We start from the raw sequence: 22,210 nt of genomic DNA, 5'->3' as shown, positions 1-22,210 counted from the left end.
TTTAATTTCTGATATTTTTTTAAATAATGCTAGGAAATCCAGCGCCCCCTTCAAAGAAATGTCCCTTGCTCCAAAGAAACATCCTCCATGGAGGGATTCTCCCGAGTAGCCCCCCGCCGCCCGCCCCTCCCCCTCCAAAAATAATCCTTCCTTAAAATGTCTGTATACTTCCCAATAACCAAAAAATAATGATGGCAAGTCCGGCTCCCCCTTCATGGCAATTTTCCTTCTCCCATAAAAACTTCCTTCATGAACAGATCCTCCAACATAACCCCCAACCCACCCATCCCCTCTACCAGAAAAAAACCGTCCTGAAAACTTCTGTATACTTCCCAATAACCAATACTATATGTTAACATTGGGTAAAGTTCATAACTTTTAGCCCTCCCCCGGGAACTTCGGGGAATTAAGTCATCCTAAAAGACATAGTTATCATATTTTCGACCATGCTGAACATAATGGCTATCTCAAAATTTTGATCGGGTAATTTTGGGAAATATATGAGCGTGGGAGGGGGCTTAGTTACCCTTCATTTTTTTGATCACTTAAAAAGGGCACTAGAAATTTTAATTTCCGTTCCGATGAGCCATCCCACGATATTCTAGGACCACTGGGTCGATATTATCACCCCTGAGAAAAAAAAACAACAAATAAACACGCATCCGTGATCTTTCTTCTGGAAAAAATGAAAAATTCCACATTTTTGTAGATAGGAGCTTGAAACTTCTGAAGTTTCTACGCCGTCACCTTCTATAAAAACCTTATATGCCCCCAGGGCATAACTTAAAACCCATGCTCCAAGGTTTGTAGGGGAATGTCTTCCTTAAAAATATATTTTCTATCCGGAATTCAACTACGCTGAACAAAATGGCCATCTTAAAATTTTTATTGGATGTAATTGGGAGAATGATGGGCGTGGAAGGGGGGCTAGATACCCTCTAATCACTTTCGACTATTAAAACGACCACTAGCCGTTTGAATTTCCATCGACTGAGCCTTTTTTGAAGTTTCTACGACAACACCTTCTATAAAAACATTATATGCCTTCAGGGCATAACTTATAACCCTTGCCCCGACGATTATGTGGGAGTTTCCTCCTCAAAAGTGTATTTTCTATGTGGAAATCAACTACGCTGAACAAAATGACTATCTCAAAATTTTGACTGGATATATTAGGGGGACTGATGGGCCTGGGGGGGGGCTAGTTGCCCTCGAATCATTTTTGACTATTAAAAAGGGCACTGGCCCTTTGAATTTTCAGTCAAATGAGCTTTTTTAAGTTTCTACGACAATGCCTTCTATAAAAACCTTATATGCCCTCGGGTATAGCTTAAAACCCTTGCCCTGAGGGTTGTGGGGGAGTGTCTTCCTTAAAAAGATATTTTCTATCTGGAAATCAACTACGCTGAACAAAATGGCTATCTCAAAATTTTAATGTGATGCATTTTGGGGAATGATGGGCGTGGAGGGGGGCTAGTTACCCTCTAATCACTTTCAACTATTAAAAAGGGCACTAGCCACTCCAATATGCAATCGAATGAGCCCTTTTCGAACTTTCTACGACAACTACTTCGATACGATGAGCCAGGGTAGAAGATATTTTTAAGTACCTACCTTCACTCCTTCTCTCTCTAGAGGGTCCTTAAATTTGCCTACATGACAGGTCTATACTTATTGAAATTTTGACAAAACACAATTTTACCTTAATTTTCAGTTATCAGTTTCTTTTTCTCAAGGTTTAGTTCCAAAATTACAATAAAGCCATATCAATGGTTTTTTATCCTTCAAAATTTAGGAAATGTATTTGCATATCTTTAAAACCTTATAAATGTGGATTGAGCAGAGCTTTGAAGCTGAAACAATTTTGTTGTACTTCATCTAAGCAGAAGATGTATTTTTCAAGGTTTTAATTTTATAACACACGGATTTGATGAGCAAGTCAAAAGTATTCAGAAAAGATAGGATTTGTGGCATTATTATTGCAACCGTTACGCTCGGGAGATAAAAAAGGAGCGAAATCTTTCTTTTATTTGTGCCTTGATTTGATTTCATCTTCATTTCAGGTCCACGTGTCGCTTTTTTCCTGATTGGAAGATATTTCTCACTCAAGTGTCTTCTGTCAGCCTGCTACAACGCCATTGATTTACTGATTTCCACAATGAAAAAATACAGCCTTTAAGAGGTATCTTATTATCTGATAAGTTTTTTATTGTAATTTTCTGTTCTTGAAAATAAATGAGACTATTTTTTGGGTATTTTCATTTTTTCTTCTTTATTCCAAGCCTAGCGGGTTACTAGAACATCCTAGTGAGATGCATAAGAGCTCATTCAAAAGCTATTTCTGATATGTACGTCGCTTATATACGTGTGCAAGTGCATAATGGCACGAAAAAAGACACTTTTAATGCCATTTCTCGATGGGTGGGGCTAGCGGGCTACCAGAACATATTAGATAGATTTTTGATAGCTCATATATCGGCAACACTGAGTTTAATTACGTAGGATTATGTAGGATTCTCTAATACGTGGAATATGATGGTGTGATTTTCATTAAGGTTCTATACGCGTAACTTTTGATGGGTAGAATTAAACTTGATGAAACTTATATATTTGAAATTAGCATTAAAATCCGATTCTTTTGATGTATCTATTTGTATCAAAATACTGTTTTCTAGAGTTTCGGTTACAATTGAGCCGGGTCCCAATAACCAATGCTATATGTTAACATTGGGTAAAGTTCATAACTTTCAGCCCTTCGACGGATTAAGTCATCCTAAAAGACATAGTTATAATATTTTCGACCATGCTGAACAAAATGGCTTACTCAAAATTTTGATCAGGTGACTTTGGGAAGAAAATGAGCTTGGGAGGAGGCCTAGTTGCCCTCCATTTTTTTGGTCACTTAAAAAGGGCACTAGAACTTTTAATTTCCGTTCCAACGAGCCCTCCCACGATATTCTAGAACCACTGGGTTGATATGATCATCCCTGGGAAAAAGAAAAAAAAATAAATAAACACACATTTGTGATCTTTCTTCTGGCAAAAAATGGAAAATTCCACATTTTTGCAGAAAGGAGCTTGAAACCTCTATAGTAGGGTTCTCTGATATGCCGAATCTGATGGTGTGATTTTCATTAAGGTTCAATAACTTTTAGGGGGTGTTTCCTCCTTTTTTTGAAAATCAGCCAAATTTTCTCAGGCGTGTCACTTTTGATAGGTAAAACTAAGCTAGATGAAACTTATATATTTGAAATCAGCATTAAAATCTGATTCTTTTGATGTATCTATTGGTATCAAAATTCCGTTTTTTATAGTTTTGGTTACCATTGAGCCGGGTCGCTCCTTACTTACAGTTCGTTACCACAAACTGTTTGATACCTCGAGAAGGTAGATTTTAAACCTATTACTCATATCTAAGTAGAATACAAAGTTGCAGATATTTGCAGATATGAGCTTGAAACCTATTTACTAGGGTTTTCTAATACGCTGAATCTGACGGTGTGATTTTCATTAAAACTCTTTCACTTGTAAGGGATGTTTCCCCCCTCTTTAAAAAATCGGGTAAATTCTCTCAGGCTCGTAGCCTTTGATGAGTGACACTAAACTTAATAAAATTTATACATTTAGAATCAGCATTATAAACCCATTCTTTTGATACATTTATTGACATCAAAATTTCGTTTTTAAAAGTTTCGATTACTATCGAGCCGTATCGCTTGTTTTTTTTATTGTTTTTTTTTAGTACGTATATGTTACTACGTATATGAAGGGGTTCTCCCCTTAGTCAATACCACGCTCTTTACGTTAAAATTTGAAAAAAAATTTACTTATAAAAACCCAGAATCACAAAGGCCGTTTAATTAGAATAGATAGCTCTATTGAAAGCACTAAAAAAAACTGTAGCGTAAAGAGTGAGGTATTGACTTGGGGGAGAACCCCCTCATATACGTTATAATTTCTGTTCGTTTTCGGTTCTAATGTTGCTTCTTACTTTCGTTTGAAAAAACTTGTTTTTTTAAATTTAATTTCTGATCGTTTTTCAAATAATGCTTGGAAATCTGGCATCCCCTTCATAGAAATATCCCATACCCCAAAGAACCATCCTCCACGGAAAGATTCTCCAGAGTAACCCCCGCCCCCCTCCAGACAATAATCCTTCCTGAAAATGTCTGTATACTTCCCAACACAGTATATAGAATTAGGTTAAATTTGGATTTGGTTAAATTTTAAGAGCAGAAGTAACCCCGAATGTTTGAACATAATGCCCTCAGTCGTTCTTGGGATACTGCTGAGATGCCTTATTGGGAATTAGCATTCTCACAGTGCATTTTGATTTAATCTTATGTCAACATTTAGTTTTTAAACATTTAAAAATTGGATTTGAGGGAGACTAAAATCTATCCTATAAATCATGTACAACAATTTTCTAAATAAACCTTATATGCCCCCAGGGCATAACTTACAACCCTTGCACTGAGGGCTCTGAGGGGATTCTCATCCTAAAAGCCTTAATTTCCAGAACTTTCAACTACGTTGAACAAAACAGATATCTCAAAATTTTGATTGGATGTGTTTGGGAAAATAGTGGGCGTGAGAGGGGTGTTAGTCTATATCGAATAAATTTCAACTATTAAAAACGGCACTAGCCCTTTCAAAATCCAATTTAATAAGCCCTTTTGAAGTTTCCACGACGACGCTTTCAATAAAACTTTATATGCTCCCAGGGTATAACTTACAACCCTTGCCCTAAGGGCTGTGGGGGGAGGGGTTGTCATCCTTAAAGACCTAAATTCCAAAACTTCTAACTACGTTGGATAAAATGGCTATCTAAGAATTTTGATTGGATATGTTTTGGGAAAAGGTGGGCGAGAGAGGGGGGTTAGTTGCCCTCAAATCACTTTTGACTATCAAAAAGGGTATTAGTCCTTTCAATTTCCAATCGAATGAGCCTGTTTTGAAGTTTCTACGACAACTCCTTCTATAAAAACCTTATATGCCCCCAAGGCATAATTTAAAACCCTTGCCTTGAGGGGTGTGGGGGAGTGTCCTCCTCAAAAACATATTTTCTATCTGGAAATCAAGTACGCTGAAAAAATTGGCTATCTGAAAATTTTGATTGGATGTGTTTTCTGAAAAACATGTTTTCTATCATAGAAATCAACTACGCTGAACAAAATGGCTATCTAAAAATTTTGATTAGATGTGTTTGGTGGAAAAAAGAGCATGGGGGAGGGCTAGTTGCCCTCCAATCACTTTCGACTATTAAAAAGGGTACTAGCCCTTTGAATTTTCAATCGAATGAGCCTGTTTTGAAGTTTCTACGACAGCACCTTCTATAAAATCCTTATATGCCCCCAGGGTATAACTTAAAACCCTTGCCCTGAGGGTTGTGGGGAGTGTCCTCTTCGAAAACATATTTTCTATCTGGAAATCAAGTACGCTGAAAAAATTGGCTATCTGAAAATTTTGATTGGATGTGTTTGGGGGAATGATGGGGGCGGGGGGGGGGGGGCTAGTTGCCCTCAAATCACTTTCGAAAATTAAAACGGGCACTAGCCCTTTGAAATTCCAATCGAATGAGCCTTTTTTTAAGTTTATACGACAGCGCCTACTACTTAAACCCTAATGACTCCAGATCAGAGCCTAAAACCCTTGCTGTGAGGATTTTGAAGGATTGTCCTCCTCAGACACACAAGTTCTCACCGGAAATAAGTTGCACGTTAAAAATATGCTATATTACAATTTTGAGTCCATGTGTTTGGGGGAATGATGGGCGTGGGAGGAGGCCTAGTTGCCCTCCAATCACTTTCGACGATTAAAAAGTGCACTAGCCCTTAGAATTTCCAATCGAAAGAGGCTTTTTTGAAGTTTCCACGACAACGCCTTCTATAAAAAACTTATATGCCCCCAGGGCATAACTTAAAACCCTTGCCCCGAGGGTTGTGGAATTTTGTCCTCCACAAAAAGATATTTTCTATCTGGAAATCAACTACGCTGTACAAAATGGCTATCTCAAAATTTTGATTGGACGTATTTTGGGGAATGATGGCCGTGGGGGGGTGTAGTTGCCCTCCAATCACTTCCGACTATTAAAAAGGCACTAGCCACTCCAATTTCCAATCGAATGAGCCCTTTTCGAAGTTTCTGCGACTATTCCTTCGATACAAAGTGCCCGGGTATGGAGGAAAAAAAAAAAAAAAACATATTGTGCCCACATCGTTCTTTACTTAGGCAGCGCTAGCGCGCTGCCTATGATACAACTGGAAGCTAAGAATTTCCAATGACTTTAGATCTTTGAAGGAAAAACACACATATTCTTTTCAAGCCGACTGATTTTACTTGCATGATCATAGTGTTGACAAAGACGATTTTCAGTTATTTCTTCTATACGTAACTTATTTTATCCTTAAAGAATCTCTTAAAATCTTATGCGTCTGAACTTAGCTTGAAGAAAACACATAAGAATTTATCTAAGCTAATGTTACTTAATAAGGATGAACTAATCGCAATAAACCAAACAGATTAAAAATGTCTTTCTTAAAAGGTGTAATTAAATGAACCAATTAAACGTTCTTTGCAAATAGTATAAAAGCTAAAAAAAAGTAAATTGAAGAGGGTATTGTAAAAGAAAAACACAAAATACGGAAATATATTCCCGTGCTTAAAGTGCCGACCAAGAATTTGTCAATCCTTCGACCATGGAAGGTTACAATTTAACCATATCAAAATATCTAGGCATAAAAATATCTTATTGAAAAATGGTGACTGCTTTCTCTCAAGACCCTTGAATATGTTCAGCTTTGGCAAAAGCTGTAATTACATCCGGCCAAGCATTAACATTTCTTGAGTTAATTGTATGTTTTTCAAATTAGAATATTATGTTAACTATAAAGGAGATAAAAAGGGGTACCAGCAAAAATAAAACAACGAAACTCAATTAAAGGCTAAACATTCCCTTGTTTTTATACCCACTGCCTCCTATTATTTAACTCGATTTATTTTTACAGCTTAATGGCGAAGTCCCAGATATAAATTAGGAACACGCATAAGACATGTTTAAGATCACTCAGGACAAAAAGAATGAAAAACCACACCAACGCAGCAACTTTATAAATAAAAAAATATGATAATATTATCTGGAGTAGGCCAAATGGAAAATTATTTTTTTCCTTTTTTTTCTTCTCATTTTTTAAAATTGTATTTCTTTGTTTCAGGGGTTACTCCAAACAAGCGAAAGCTTACGGAAGGTTAATTTTGTTTTTTTATTGCTTCTTTCTTTTAGTATTTTCAATATTTATTTTGCTGTGTATTTTATTGAATAAAACCCTTTAAAAAAAAAAAAAAAAAAAAAATTGAATCATCCTGGAACCCAAATTAACAGAAAGCTGGCACCGTTTTTCTTGTAACAAGCCAAACAGGAGATAAGCTGAATGGCAATAAAACTCACGTAGCACATCAAAATCATTCCTAAAACTACTAACAACTCATTGCCGGCTAGAGTTGTCTTTAGGGAGTTTGGTAGAAAGGCACGTACATAGAATTACTTAATTTTCACACTTGTCATATTGCCGGGAGCTAAGTTCAAAAACGATAACCGAATAACCTGCAAAGCATCTTTCAAGGCAGTATCATTAATAAGATGGCAGTGATTCATCCAAAGGTCATGAATGGTAGTTTGAATTTGAAAGGTAAGGAAAAAAAAATTATCAAACAAGTTTATGTTCGATATTGTGGCAGCAATCATATATAAAATGGCTAACAACAGCACAAGGATTAATTAATTACAAATTTTGACATTTTTTTTTACAAATGTTAAAAAGTAATTGTGTTGACGAAAAGAAGAAAATGGAGGGGATATGGGGTTTGAATTAAACTAAAATTAAAGCTGCATGGTTGAAATAATTCCGCAAGTAAATAACAAAAGCAAGACCAAGAAATTCCCGTTAAGTTTGAACTTTGAAGGCACTTAACTCTTACAATTATAGCGAGTCAAAATATGCAAAACATTAAAAAAATATGCTCTAAAATGATAATTAGAACAATTTCCAAATACATAAAAATGGTGTCTAAAAAGAGAAAAAGAAAGAAACATGAAGGAAAGACGAAGATAAAAGTAAAAGGGAGAGAGAGAGAGAGAGAGAGAGAGAGAGAGAGAGAGAGAGAGAGAGAGAGAGAGAGAGAGAGAGCAGAGAGCGAGAGCAGACAGACAGGGAGAGAGGAAGAGAGTAAGAGAGTAAGATACAGAGAGAGAGAGAGAGTGATAGAGAGAAAAAAAGCGAATAGGGACAAAAGACAGTTCACCTAGGTGCAGTAGCAGATCCAGGGGGGCTCGCCCGCCCCCCCTAGCAGAGTCTAAATTAGTGTAATTTACTTAATTAACTCAAGTTTGCGTTAATTAAACTTGCTCCTAACGCAAGTTTATCGGATTAACCTACTTTGGCCCCCCCCCTCCTAAATTTTTTTTTGGATCAACCTATTTTTCGCCTCACCCCTCAAAAAAATTCTGGATCTGGCCCTGCCTAGGTGACTCAGTAATTTAGCAATAAACACAAATACACTCCTTTGCACAATTTGCACTCTCAGACTAATTTTAAACAGAAAAGAATATAAGCCTCTTTACTGATTACATCGTCTACCCGAAGAATGGTTCTTCACCGCCATTGCATTTACAATCACCAATGCATACCGAGTACTTATAGATCGAAATGACAACTTTCTTCATTGAGAGCATAGAGCCCAATAATTTAACACTGGAAGTACATTAAATCAGATCACATATTTATTTTTCTTAAAAAGAACCGGTTCTACGTAATTCTTGCTGCTCACGGCACATATCGGTGTCCAGCACTGAGACCAAAGATACTAGTGTCTCCATTTTTAAGTACCAAACATGCATGTTCACGACTATTCAATTTTTTTTTGTTTTAATTTTCATCATTACTATCAAAACCCATAGCCAGGGTAAGTGCGCACTCTGTCACTACTGATTGACGCCTGCTCACTCCATGAGACGCAAAAATACAGCAGCTTACTTTAGATTTGGGAAATCAGCTTTGTTGTCCAAATTGAGGACTGAAGTACCACCACCATTGGTACGCTGGAAAAAATTAAACAAATTAACTCTAAAAATACAAAAAAAATTAATTATTTGATGCTCAAGAGACAAAAGATGGCATGCTAGTCGTTCTTAGTAAGAACAGTTGAACTGGAAGGAAAAATAAAGTTTAAATAAAGATATATATATTTATAGGCATAACTGTTTATGTAAGATTAAGAATTAAAATCACTATCTTCAATCATCGGTGAAAGTCCAAACCTCTTGTGAAAAACAAATTACAAAAAGCAGCTAAATTATATTCTTAATTTAACAGTTTTGATACCCATTCCCTACACATCTCTCATTCTGATTTTATTTTTGCGTTTTTCCGCCATATTGCTTTTTCCAGGCAAAAAACTAATTTGTGAACATAAAAAAAAAATGAATTGTGGCCGATACTCTTTTGAGAGGGCAGGCGAAAAAATGTTTTTCTCCTTACCTCAAACGGTAATTTAAGTTTCTTTGCCCCTCTCTTCTAAAAACTTTTTGTTCAAGTGTTACCATAGCCATTCGACAAAACAGGGTAAACTCTGTTGAGAGGATCGTAAACCAACTGGGTCATTAAAGTATTTCGTCATGTAACGACATGTGATTAGCTATAAATTTAATTTTTAATGACAAATTCTTTTACTTTCAGTTATGCAGTTTTCAGTAGCAGTGGGCACCAAATAAAAAAAAAGAAGAAGGTATATGGGTAGAGAATTAGCAAAAAATGTGCTTTTTTATTAAAAGTTGAGTTTGTGATTTATTTGTAATTTTCAAGATACATTTGGTTGTGCAAGCGTCCACTTCATCAATTCAATCAGGCATCCTGGTACCCAAAACTAGGATAGACACCCTGGTACCCAAAACAAGGATTCAATCAGACACCCTGGTACCCATTTCTAGGATAGAAATGGGTTTTTAAGCGAGAATCAGAGGCAACGCTGTAGCGTTGCCTATAGTAAAGGCCATACGGCTCCAATGTTTTATTATTTATTTATTTATTTATTATTTTTTTCCCAGAGGCACTTCATATGGAAGGGGTCGTCGTAGAAACTTCAAAGGGGGGTCATTCGAATAGAAATCAAGAGTTCTAGTGCCCTTTTCAATAGTCGAAAATGATTGGAGGGAAACTAGCCCCCCCCCACCCATCAGTCCCCCAAACACATCCAATCAAAAGTTTGAGATAGCCATTTTGTTCAGCGTAGTTGCTCTCCAGATAGAAAATATGTTTTTGAGGAGGACACTCCCCAACAACCTTCAGGGCAAGGGTTTTAAGATATGCCCTGGGGGCATATAATGTTTTTATAGAAGGTGTTGTCATAGAAACTTCAAAAAAGGCTCATTCGATTGAAAATTCAAAGGGATAGTGCCCTTTTTGATAGTCGAAAGTGATTGGAGGACAACAAGCCCCCCCACGCCCATCATTCCCACAAACACATCCAATCAAAATATTGAGATAGCCATTTTGTTCAGCATAGTTGCTCTCAAAATAGAAAATATGTTTTTGAGGAGGACAATCTCCGACAACCCTCAGGACAAGGGTTTTAAGTTCTGCCCTGGAGGCATATAAGTTTTTTCTAGTAGGCGTTGTCGTAGAAACTTCACAAAAGGCTCATTCGATTGGAAATTCAAAGGGCTATTACCATTTTTAATAGTCGAAAGTGATTGGAGGGCAACTACCCCCCCCCCTTACGCCCATCATTCCCCAAACAAACATTTGCACTTTACTGAAAAAATACAAATGAATGTGCATTGTCAGTTTAATATACATATACTGATATTTAGTAATCAAAAAGTTAATATTATTTGATTTATTAAAGTTATAAAAGTAAAAACATTTATATTTTTTCAGTAAAGTGCAAATTTTCAAACCCTCAAGGCAAGGGTTTTAAGTTATGTCCTGGGGGTATATAAGGTTTTTATAGAGGGGGTTGCCGTAGAAACTTCAAAAAAGGCTCATTCAATTGGAAATTCAAAGGGATAGTACCATTTTTAATAGTCGAAAGGGATTAAAGGGCAACTAGTCTCCCACACTTATCATTCCCCCAAACACATCCAATCAAAATTTTGAGAGAGCCATTTCGTTCAGCATAGGTGATTTCCATATAGAAAATATATTTTTGAGGAGGACAATCCCCCACAACCCCCAAAGCAAGGGTTTTAAGTTATGCCCTGGGGGCATATAAGGTTTTTATAGAAGGCATTGTCGTAGAAACTTTAAAAAAGGCTCATTCGATTAGAAATTCAAAGGGCTAGTGCCCTTTTTAATAGTCGAAAGTGATTGGAGGGCACCTAGCCCCCCACGCCCATCATTCCCCCAAACATTTCCAATCAAAATTTTGATATAGCTATTTTGTTCAGCGTAGTTGATTTCCAGATAGAAAATAGGTTTTTGAGGGAAGGTGTTTATAACTTATGGGAAGGGGTTTTGTATGGGAAGAACACATAGGAAATCTATTATATTTATCGAATTATAAGGTTGAAATCCATACTCTGTGATAGATGCAAAATTTCTTTGGCACACAAAATCCTATTAAGGTCAATTCCAAACAGTCGTGATCCCTTTGTGTCAGCAAGTGAAATGGTCTAAACTCCCTTATTGGAGCTATTTTTTCGATCCATTCATTTTTGTCAATCGCTGTCCACAAGTTATGCAAGCTCTCTATTGTTCATATATAAGGTTTTTATCAAAGAAGTAATCGTATAGACTTTGAAAAAAGCCTCATTCGATTTAAATTAAAAGTTCTAGATCTGTTTTTTAAAGTCAAGAATAATCGTACAGTAAGCAACCCCCCCATGCCATAAAAACTTTAAACTTTTTGCAATAAAAAACAAACAAAAATTAATTAAAAAAAAACTTTCCGAAAAATAAGTTTTTCAAAGAAAAGTAAAGGCCATTTTAAACTAAGGCTCAGAAGATACAAATACCTGCTAAAATTTAAACTTAAAACGACCAGAAATTACTATTAAAGAATAAATGAAACCCAAAACGAACAGAAATTAAATAAACAATCATAGCAAAAAACATACAACAAGTAATAATATAAATGAATATTTAGATCTTAAAGCGAGTAATGCTTAGATTGAAAATGAAAATCAAGCTTAAAACGAAATAAATATTTTGCTATTAAAGCATAAATGAAACTTAAAACGAACAGAAATTAAATAAACAATCAATGCGAACAAACATACAATATATATTAATGTAAATGAATAAATAAATCTTAAAACGAGTGAAACTTAAATTGAATATGCAAATCAAGTTTGAATCGAATAAAAATAACTAAAAACAATAGTTTGGGTATCGCCTCACTGCAGAAGCCTAAAACCTACTGCGTCATTGGCGCTTTACTGAAAACGAATTATATTACAAATGTTTTCTTTTCTACTTAATATTAAAAATAAGTTTTAAAATTACAGTAAAATTTTGAACTGATGAGCTTTTAGCCATTAATATCATTATACATCAAATATTCAGTTTAATTTATTAGTTCTTTTAAAGATTTGTCAAGACAAATATAGTTTCACTACAAACAAAATTTGGATACTGCCCTTTTCTTTAACTGTAAAAAACCTAAAGCTTTCTGCGTCATTGGTGCTGGTATCCGTTGATTTTGAATTGAAGTTGTCAAGTATTTTGCAATAGGTTGCATAGGTTGCATCAAGACGCTGGGTAATTGTAGACAGAGAAAAGTCAAGACAGATAGTCCAAGTAATTGAGAGGCAAATGTTTAAATGGCTGGGGCACGGGTAAATAGCGATACCCAAACTATTGTTTGTAGTTATTTTTATCCGATTCAAACTTGATTTTCATATTCAATCTAAGCATTACTCGCTTTAAGATCTATTTATTCATTTATATTATTACTTGTTGTATGTTTTTCGCTATGATTGTTTATTTAATTTCTGTTCGTTGAGGGTTTCATTTATTCTTTAATGTAATTTCTGGTCGCTTTGAGTTTGAATTTTAACAGGTATTTGTATCTTCTGAGCTTAAGTTTAAAATGGCCTTTACTTTTCTTTGAAAAACTTATTTTTCGGAAAGTTTTTTTAATTAATATAAAACAAAGCTAACTATTTTGTTTGCACTGCGGACGCCTTGTTTGTAATAAAGACGAAATATCAGCGACATGCTTTTCTTCTGCAAATATCATTGGCTTTAAGTCCCTAGTCCCAACTAGAGTTGGAAATATCGGTTATACATTATTCGCCTATATGTTTCCCTGACCTAAACTCATTGTTTTTTTTTAAATCCCTAGTAAATTCCAAGATACCAGTAATAAATTTATCTCACGCAAGTTTCGCTTAAAGTCCATAATTTTCTAAACAAAAAATCGCGAAGAAAGGAAGAAAACGAGGACAATTAACAGCCAGTGAAAAAATTGAAAAATTATGCAAATATTTCGGTCAAGACCTCTGCTTGACCGTCCTCAGTGCAGAATAAAACTGATAAAAATATAAAAACCAACCTTATTTATCAGCCCTTGTGATAATGACGTGTGGGTCTTTTTTTTAAATTTTTGAGAGTTTGTGTTTCCTGATTCTTTGACCTTGAGGAATATGGAATAAAATCAAGGATTTTCTTAACCAACTCTCCTCAAAGTAAATATGGATTTTACACAGCACCACTTGAATTATATATACCCGCCTCCACATCAGAGACTATCTCTGCGAAATTCACTTGTGTTTGAGGTAGGCAAAATTTAGGTCCCTTGGACAAAACATGGGTTTCTTCCGGAGTAAGAACTTTAGAAGATAGGTTCTCAATTGCCGGACCAGGACAAAATCTCGGAAGAAAACATCTGGAATTCTGAAATTTTTCGTACTCTAATTTTTCAAGCTTTTCTGATAAACGAGCCTTAGCCCTGCAAAAGTCGTGGCGGAAAGTATTCTGAGCTATTCTAGATATCTGCTGAAAATCCGTCGATGAAAGGTTTTGCTGTAGAAAATGTCGAGTTTTTGAAATTGTATTACTTAGGAAAAAACGTCGTTTTTTTTTGTCTTTTAAAGTGTGAACCAAAGGCTGAAAACCAACCATATCCCTAAATTGCCTTTCGGATTGTGTACCTAGGTTTAGGCGGAAACGAAGAGAATTCGGAAGAATTCTGTTTACTCTACAACGCTGTAAAAATTCTTGTTGATTAATAAGGTTGGCGTATTTCTTGGACAAATCGAAATAATTAAGAACAGAGTAGGTCAAAAGCTCCCCGTCAGCTAGTCGTAAATAATTTCTGAGACCACACTGGCTAATCATGATAAACAAAAAATCGCGAAGAAAGGAAACGAGGACAATTAACAGTCAGTGAAAAAATTGAAAAACTATGCAAATATTTCGGTCAAGACCTCCGCTTGACCGTCCTTAGTGCAGAATAAAACTGATAAAAATATAAAAACCAAACCTTAAAATAAAAACACCAAACTAAAATTGGACGACCCTTTCCTAGTAACGGTGAAAGGGTAACTGAATAAAAAACATAAGTCTAAATGGCATTTCAGAATTTCATTTTGCGTAAAGCACTTTTAAAGGCTGATCGCTTTCCAGTTTGATTGTTATCAGAGAATCTATTCGATTGCACAATATAACTTTGTGGATGTATGTAAATACGATCAGAATTAATAATTTTGTCATAAATGGGACTTAGAAAAATTTCTCCAGTGTCTCTATTGAGAGCTACCTTTTGGTGAATGTGTTTTTTTATTTCAACTGCCTCCCTGAAAACTTGCGTGAGACCTTTAACGGGGGCAACGATAGAGGCCTCGTCAAACAAAATGAAATGGTGTGGATTCTCGTACACATGTTGCGCCAAGGCGGAATCAAAAACCTCAGGCTTTTGGCGTAACCTCATTGCCTTGTCGATTGAGGACTTGTGCTCAGATAACCTCTCCCCCAATTGCTGTTGGGTTCTACCAGCATAAAAACAGCCACAAGAACAAGGAATTCTATAAACACCACTACCCAGAATGGGGCTGGTTTTATCTTTGCCGTTGTTAAAAAAGTACTGTGTAATATTTGAATTTTTAAAGGCGACGCTAAGTTTATGTTTTTTAAAGATTCTTTTCAATTTGTCACTCAATTTTGGAATGTAGGGTAGAACAGTGAAAAGCTTCTTATCATCCACCAATGGGACGGTATCTGTTGGGGCTTGTGGACCTGATGCACTCCCTCTGCCTTTTTTCGTCTTCTGTCTATAATGGTCTCAAGTAATTTTATAGGGTAGCCATTGGAAAATAAAATGTCCTTAATATAGTTCAATTCTGAGTCTATGTGAGGCTCTGAGCATATTCTTATTACTCGGTCAACCAAAGAAATAACAACTCCTCTTTTCATGCAGGGAGAGTGGTTGGAGAAAAAATGCAAATACCTATCGTTATGCGTAGGCTTTCTATAAATAGAAAATTCAAGGCCATGAGACTTATTGAAAATTAAAACATCTAGGAAAGGAAGTTTGTGGTTATGTTCTAGTTCTAAAGTGAACTGAAGGTTAGAATCCAAAGTGTTTAGATGAGTTAAGAAGGAGTTAAGTGACTCTCCTCCATGCTCCCACAGAGAAATAACATCATCCACAAACCTACCCCAGAAACGGTGTTTCATCGGAAAATTTCCAGAGCAGATTTCTATGAATTCCATATAAAAATTTGCCAAAAATGGTGAAAGACTTGTACCCATGGGTAAATCCCTAATTTGGGTGAAAAATTGATTATTATATCGGAAATATGAGGAGGAATTATTGTAAAGACGGACGAGACGCATAATAGTTTCTATATCCAGTGTTTTGTAGTCTATTTGATCAATATTATCTTCTAATTTCCTTTGAAGAGCTAGTTCACATTTTTTAATGTCGCAAGACGTATACATAGAAATGGCATCAAAACTGGCCAAAATTGTATCTTTTTTTTATTTCAATGTCTTTTAATTTTTCAACAAGGTGAACTGAGTTTTTTATGTATGAAGTTTGCGTTTGCATAAGGGGGGAAAAAGTGTTGACAACCATTTCCCCAATCTGGCAGTCAGAGAGCTATAAGAAGCCACAATTGGGTTTAGAGGAACTCCATCTTTGTGGATTTTTGGGAGCCCGTAAAATTTAGGAGCTGAACAACCTTTAGGATAAAATATTTTATACATTTGTGGAGTAATAAGTCTTTCAGTTTGCAAAATTTCTAGCTCCTTGCGTACTAAACGGGTGAACTTATCGGTGGGGTCTGAATCTATGAGCTTGTAAGTATGGGTGTCGGATGAAATATCTTTAACATTTGTATTATATTAAGTTTTATCAAGAATAACAATTTTATTTCCTTTATCAGCCCTGGTGATAATGATGTGTGGGTCTTTTTTTTAAATTTTTGAGAATTTGTGTTTCCTGATTTTTTGACCTTAGGGAATATGAAATAAAATCAAGAATATTCTTAACCACTTCTCCTCGAAGTAAATCTGGATTTTCCACAGCACCACGTGAACCAAACATACCCGCCTCCACATTGGAGACTATCTCTGCGAAATTCACTTGTGTTTGAGGTAGGCAAAATTTAGGTCCCTTGGGCAAAACATAGGTTTCTTCCGGAGTAAGAACTTTTGAAGATAGGTTCTCAATGGCAGGACCAGGACAAAATCTCGGAAGAAAATATCCGGAACTCTGAAATTTTTTGTACTCTAATTTTTCAAACTTTTCTGATAAACGAGCCTTAGCCCTGCAAAAGTCGTGGTGGAAAGTATTCTGAGCTATTCTAGATATCTGCTGAAAATCCGTCGATGAAAGGTTTTGCTGTAGAAAATGTCGAGTTTTTGAAATTGTATTACTTAGGAAAAAACGTCGTTTTTTTTGGTCTTTTAAAATGTGAACCAAAGGCTGACAATCAACTATATCCCTAAATTGCCTTTCGGATTGTGTACCTAGGCTTAGGCGGACACTAAGAGAATTCGGAAGAATTCTCTATACTCTACAACACTGTAAAATTTTTTGTTGAGTAATAAGGTTGGCATGTTTTTTAGACAAATCAAAATAATTAAGAACAGACTTGGTCAAAAGCTCCCCGTAAGCTAGTCGTAAATAATTTCTGAGACCACACTGGCTAATCATGATAAAGGCTAAATCATGAGCGCATTGTAGATGCGCATTTTGGTAAAGCGGCTTATGTTTGGCTTTCGCCAGATGCTGCTAAGCCTCCCAACAAGTGCTGAAGCTTTGGCAATTCGAGATGTAAGCTCTTTGCATGATTAGCTATGCCTATTTATTTTCATGGTTCAACATGGTAACACTGGTAACACGGTTCAACCTTAATTTCTCAACTATTTATAAAAAATGGAATCAATTAGCTCCCCAACCTGTTTTTTTAATCAAAATACATAAATGATTAGTTCCGTTATTAATTATCATGGTTCAACATAGTAACACGGATGAAAATTTGGTACTCCCCTGAAAAATGCCAAATTTCGAAATAACCAAAGAAAAAGTATTTTTTTCGTTATTACTTTTCAATTTTGAAATTTGGAAACAGTTAGTAATGGATAGTCAATTGATGCATCAGAAGCGTTTCCAATGCAAACTTGATTAGATCAGCAGGGTCAGCCATCTGTTCTAGCAGGTTCCTGATGTAACAAGACAGTTCAGGAGAGCCATTTTAAAGTGTTGTTAGTTTTCAGCCATTTAAGACTTTTCACATTTAAAACTAGACATTTGTGACGAGACCAAAATCCACATAAACAGGACTTTAAATTATTCTTATTTGGTTCTGAAGAGACTAGAAAATTGCACACTTACCGTAACACCTCCACGACTTTCGCTAGTGGCTCCGACTCCACGAGATCCAGATCCTTGGTCAAAGTTTTTTCTAGGTTGTGGGTCTTGAGGTCGTCGACCATAAGCAAATTGACCCCGTCTTTGGTTGAATCCACCACCCCCGCGTTGACCACCACAGAATCCTCTTCGATAGCCCTCATCATCAAAATTCGTAGCTGATTAAGGAATGATCATTATTATTACCTTAAATTATTTTGAATTGCAGCATGAAGCAAATTAATCAAATATTTCAATTTTTGCCTACAGTAAAATGTTGTTTTGAGAGCAAACTTACATGATTGTAAATGAGCCTAAAATTCCTTAAAAATCACATAGGATCAAAACAATAAGTACACCAGTAGAATTACCATTGTTGAAAACCATACAGAGCAAAATGTCACCTTAAAAATCACATTGGATTAAAACAATAAGTACACCAGTAGAATTACCATTGTTGAAAACCATACAGAGCAAAATGTCACCATCCCAGTGCTATAGTCTTGCATCTAGGATCCTAGTACTTTCTGCTCAGACTATTGTTTTTGCCTCGCCGAAGCGTTATGATTTTGCAGCACACAGATGATCATTTTTTGTGGTGAAGGTTAAGAACAGTGGCTCTCCAGATAGAGACATGCTAGAATTAATTACTTTTTTATGCTTATTTTTATGGTTTTGTTCACACTTTTTACAATCCATTTCTAGTCCCCCCCTAATGGTTTCATATAGCCCTAATCGATGTTTTCATAGAGCCCTAGGCATATGTGCCCATGGGAGGGGGGGGGGGTGAATTGCAAGGATAGTGACTATTATATTGAAAAAGAGTCTAATGGTAGAATTTTCATTTTATGCTTGTTTTAATATATGGCCTAGGGTTTTCAAACAGTTCGTGGTAACGAACTGTAAGTAAGGAGCGACCCAGCTCAATAGTAACCAAAACTCTAAAAACCAGAATTTTGATACCAATAGATACATCAATAGAATCAATATTTTTATGCTGATTTCAAATATATAAGTTTCATTAACTTCAATATTACCCATCCAAAGTTACGTGCCTGAGAAAATTTGCCTTATTTTCAAAAAAAGGGGAAAAAAACCCCACTAAAAGTCATAGAACCTCAATACAAATCATACCATCAGATTCAGTGTATCAGAGAACCCTACTATAGTAGTTTCAAGCTCCCATCTAAAAAAAATCTCGAATTTTGTATTTTTTGCCAGAAGAAAGATTACGGATTCGTGTTTATTTGTTTGTTTCTTTATATTTCCCCAGGGGTAATAGTATCGATTCAGTAGTCCTAGATTAGGCTCATCTGAACGGAAATTATAAGTTCTAGTCCCCTTTTTAAGTGACCAAGAAAATTGGAGGGCAACTTTGCCCCCTCCCACGCTCATTTTTTCCTGAAATCACCCAATCAAAATTTTGAGATAGCAATTTTGTTCAACATGATCGAAAATCTAATAAATAAGTCTTTGAGGATGACTAAATCCTCCACAGTTTCCGTGGGAAGGGCTGCAAGTTTTATGAACTTGCCCATTGTTTACATGTAGTATTGGTTAATGTGAAGTATACAGACGTTTCAGGAGGGATTTTTTCTGGGGGGGGGGGATCGGAGACGGTTTACTGGGAAGTATCTTTCAATGGAGAATGTTTCCTTAGGGGAAGCGACAATTCTATGAAGGGGGCGCCGAATTTCCAAGTATTATTTAAAAAAACGATCAGAAATTAAGTAAAAAAAAAACAATTTTTTTCAACTGAAAGTAAGGAGCAACATTAAAACTTAAAACAAACAGAAATTATTACGTATATGAGGGGGTTCACCCCCTAGTCAATACCTCGCCCTTTACGCAAATTATTTTTAGTACTTTCAAAAGAGCTTTCTATTCTAATTAACGCCTAGCATTTGCGATTCAGGGGTTTGTGATTCGAACAAAATTCGAACTTTAGCGTAAAGAGCGAGGTATTGACTTGGGGTAAACTCCCTAATATACGTAATAAAAACAAAAATATAGAAGTTCGTTACGTTAGTTCATTCGTAAGTGACGTCAGAACAAAATTTTGAGAAAGCCATTTAGCCAAAACAAGTAAAATTAATATGCAAATTTCATTCTAATTATTCATGTACGGTGAGCCAAAATGAAAGCTGCATTAATTTAAAAACGTTATAATATTAAATAAAAAAAAACAAGTTTTTTTTACTGAAAGTAAGGAGCGACATTAAAACTTAAAACGAACAGAAATTATTCCGTATATGAAAGGGACTGTCCCCTCCTCAACGCCTCGCTCTTTACGCTAAAGTTTGACTCAGTCACACAACTTTGTTTTTTGAAACAATAAAAAAAAACTTTGGCGTAAAGAGCGAGGCGTTGAGGAGAGGACAGACCCTTTCATATACGGAATAATTTCTGTTCGTTTTAAGTTTTAATGTCGCTCCTTACTTTCAGTTTAAAAAACTTCTTTTTTTTTTATTTAATCAAACAGTTCGTAAGGAGCGACCCGGCTCAATGGTAACCGAAACTGTAGAAAACGGAATTTTGATACCAATAGATACATCAAAAGAACCAGATTTTAATTCTAATTTCAAATATATAAGTTTCATCAAGTTTAGTCCAACTTATCAAAAGTTACGCGCCTGAGAAAAGTTAGCTGATTTTCGAAAAAAGGGGGAAAGACCCCCTAAAAGTTATAGAACCTTAATGAAAATCACACCATCATATTCAGCGTATCAGAGAACCCTCCTGTAGAAGATTCAAGCTCCCATCTACAAAAATGTGGAATTTTCCATTTTTTGCCAGAAGAAAGATCACGGATGCGTGTTTATTTGTTTATTTGTTGTTTTTTTCTTTTCCCCAGGGGTAATCGTATTGACCCACTCCCAGTGGTCCCATAATATCGTAAGAGGGCTCATTGGAACAGAAATTAAAAGTTCTAGTGCCCTTTTTAAGTGACAAAATAAATGGAGGGCAGCTAGACCCTTTCCCACGCTCTTTTTGTTTCTCAAAGTCACCCAATTAAAATTTTGAGATAGCGATTTTGTTCAGCATAGTCGACAATCTTATAACTATTTTTTTTACGATGACTTAATCCCCCACAGTTCGCAGGGGATGGGCTGCAAGATATGAACTTTGCCCATTGCTTACATATTGTATTGGTTATTGGGAAGTATACAGACATTTTCAGGAAGGATTTTTTTCTGGTGGGGGGGGGCTGGAGGAGGGGGTTACTCGGGAGAATCTTTCCTTGGAAGATATTTCTTTGGGGTAATGGACATTTCTATGAAGGGGGCGCCGGATTTCCAAGCATTATTTAAAAAACGATCAGAAATTAAATTTCAAAGAAAAGTTTTTTCAACTGAAACTAAGAAGCAACATTAGAACTTAAAACGAACAGAAATTATTACGTATATAGAGGTTTCAAGCTCCTATCTACAAAAATGTGGAATTTTGCATTTTTTTCCAAAAGAAAGATCACGGATGCGTGTTTATTTATTTGTTTGTTTTTTTCCCCAGGGGTGATCGTATCGACCCAGTGGTCCTAGAATATCGTGGGAGGGCTCATTCGAACGGAATTAAAATTTCTAGTGCCCTTTTTAAGTGACCAAAAAAATGGAGGGCAACTAGCCGCCCTCCCACGCTCACTTTTTTCCCAAAGTCACCCGATCAAAATTTTGAGATAGCCATTTTGTTCGGCATGGTCAAAAATATGAAAACTATGTCTTTTAGAATGACTTAATCCCCCGAAGTCCCCGGGGGGAGAGCTGAAAGTTATGAGCTTTACCCAATGTTAACATATAGTATTGGTTATTGGGAAGTATACAGACGTTTTCAGAGGGGATTTTTTCTGGTAGTGGGGGGGGGGGAGTGGGTCGGGGGTTATGTGGGAGGATCTTACCACGAAGGAAGTTTTCATGGGAGAAAAGACATTGCTATGAAGGGGGCGCCGGATTTCCCAGCACTATTTAAATAAAGATCAGAAATTATATACATAAAAAAACAATTTTTTTTAACTGAAAGTAAGAAGCAACATCAAATCTTAAAACGACAGAAAACATTACGTATATGATTGGGTTCATCCCCTAGTCAATACTCTGCTCTTTAAGCCAAAGACTATTTAGTACTTTTATAAGAGCTATTTATTCTAATTAACGGCATTTGTGATTAAGGGGTCATTTTTAAAGAATTGGAACAAAATTCGAACTTTAGCTTAAAGAGCAAGGTATTGACTAGGGGTAAACCCTCTAATATATGTATTAAAAATATAAGAATATAGAGGTTCGTTACGTAAGTTAATTCGCAAGTTACGTATATTTATTACTAATAAAAACGTTCGTAAATAAAATTAAACAGGTTTCAAGAA

General features: G+C 35.8%; 1 protein-coding gene across 1 annotated transcript in view; it reads right to left on the bottom strand.

Moving 5' to 3' along the window:
- Positions 1–8,206: 8,206 nt before the first annotated feature.
- LOC148948770 (histone-arginine methyltransferase CARMER-like) overlaps positions 8,207–22,210 on the bottom strand; it is a 48,892-nt gene continuing 34,888 nt past the window's right edge. The window contains exons 7-8 of the mRNA XM_089094085.1: positions 17,839–18,032; positions 8,207–9,097 (exon numbers count right to left, since the gene is read on the bottom strand). Of these exons, the coding sequence (XP_088950211.1) occupies positions 9,029–9,097; positions 17,839–18,032 (263 nt within the window). The 3' untranslated portion in view covers positions 8,207–9,028. The remainder of the gene's footprint in view (positions 9,098–17,838; positions 18,033–22,210) is intronic.

This window comes from Artemia sp. Qi Xiang Cuo, chromosome 9, assembly GCF_049724085.1.
Source record: "Artemia sp. Qi Xiang Cuo chromosome 9, ASM4972408v1, whole genome shotgun sequence".
NCBI lineage: Eukaryota > Metazoa > Arthropoda > Branchiopoda > Anostraca > Artemiidae > Artemia > Artemia sp. Qi Xiang Cuo.
The sequence above is the reverse complement of the archived record's forward strand: the minus strand, read 5'-3'. Positions and strand labels throughout refer to the sequence as shown.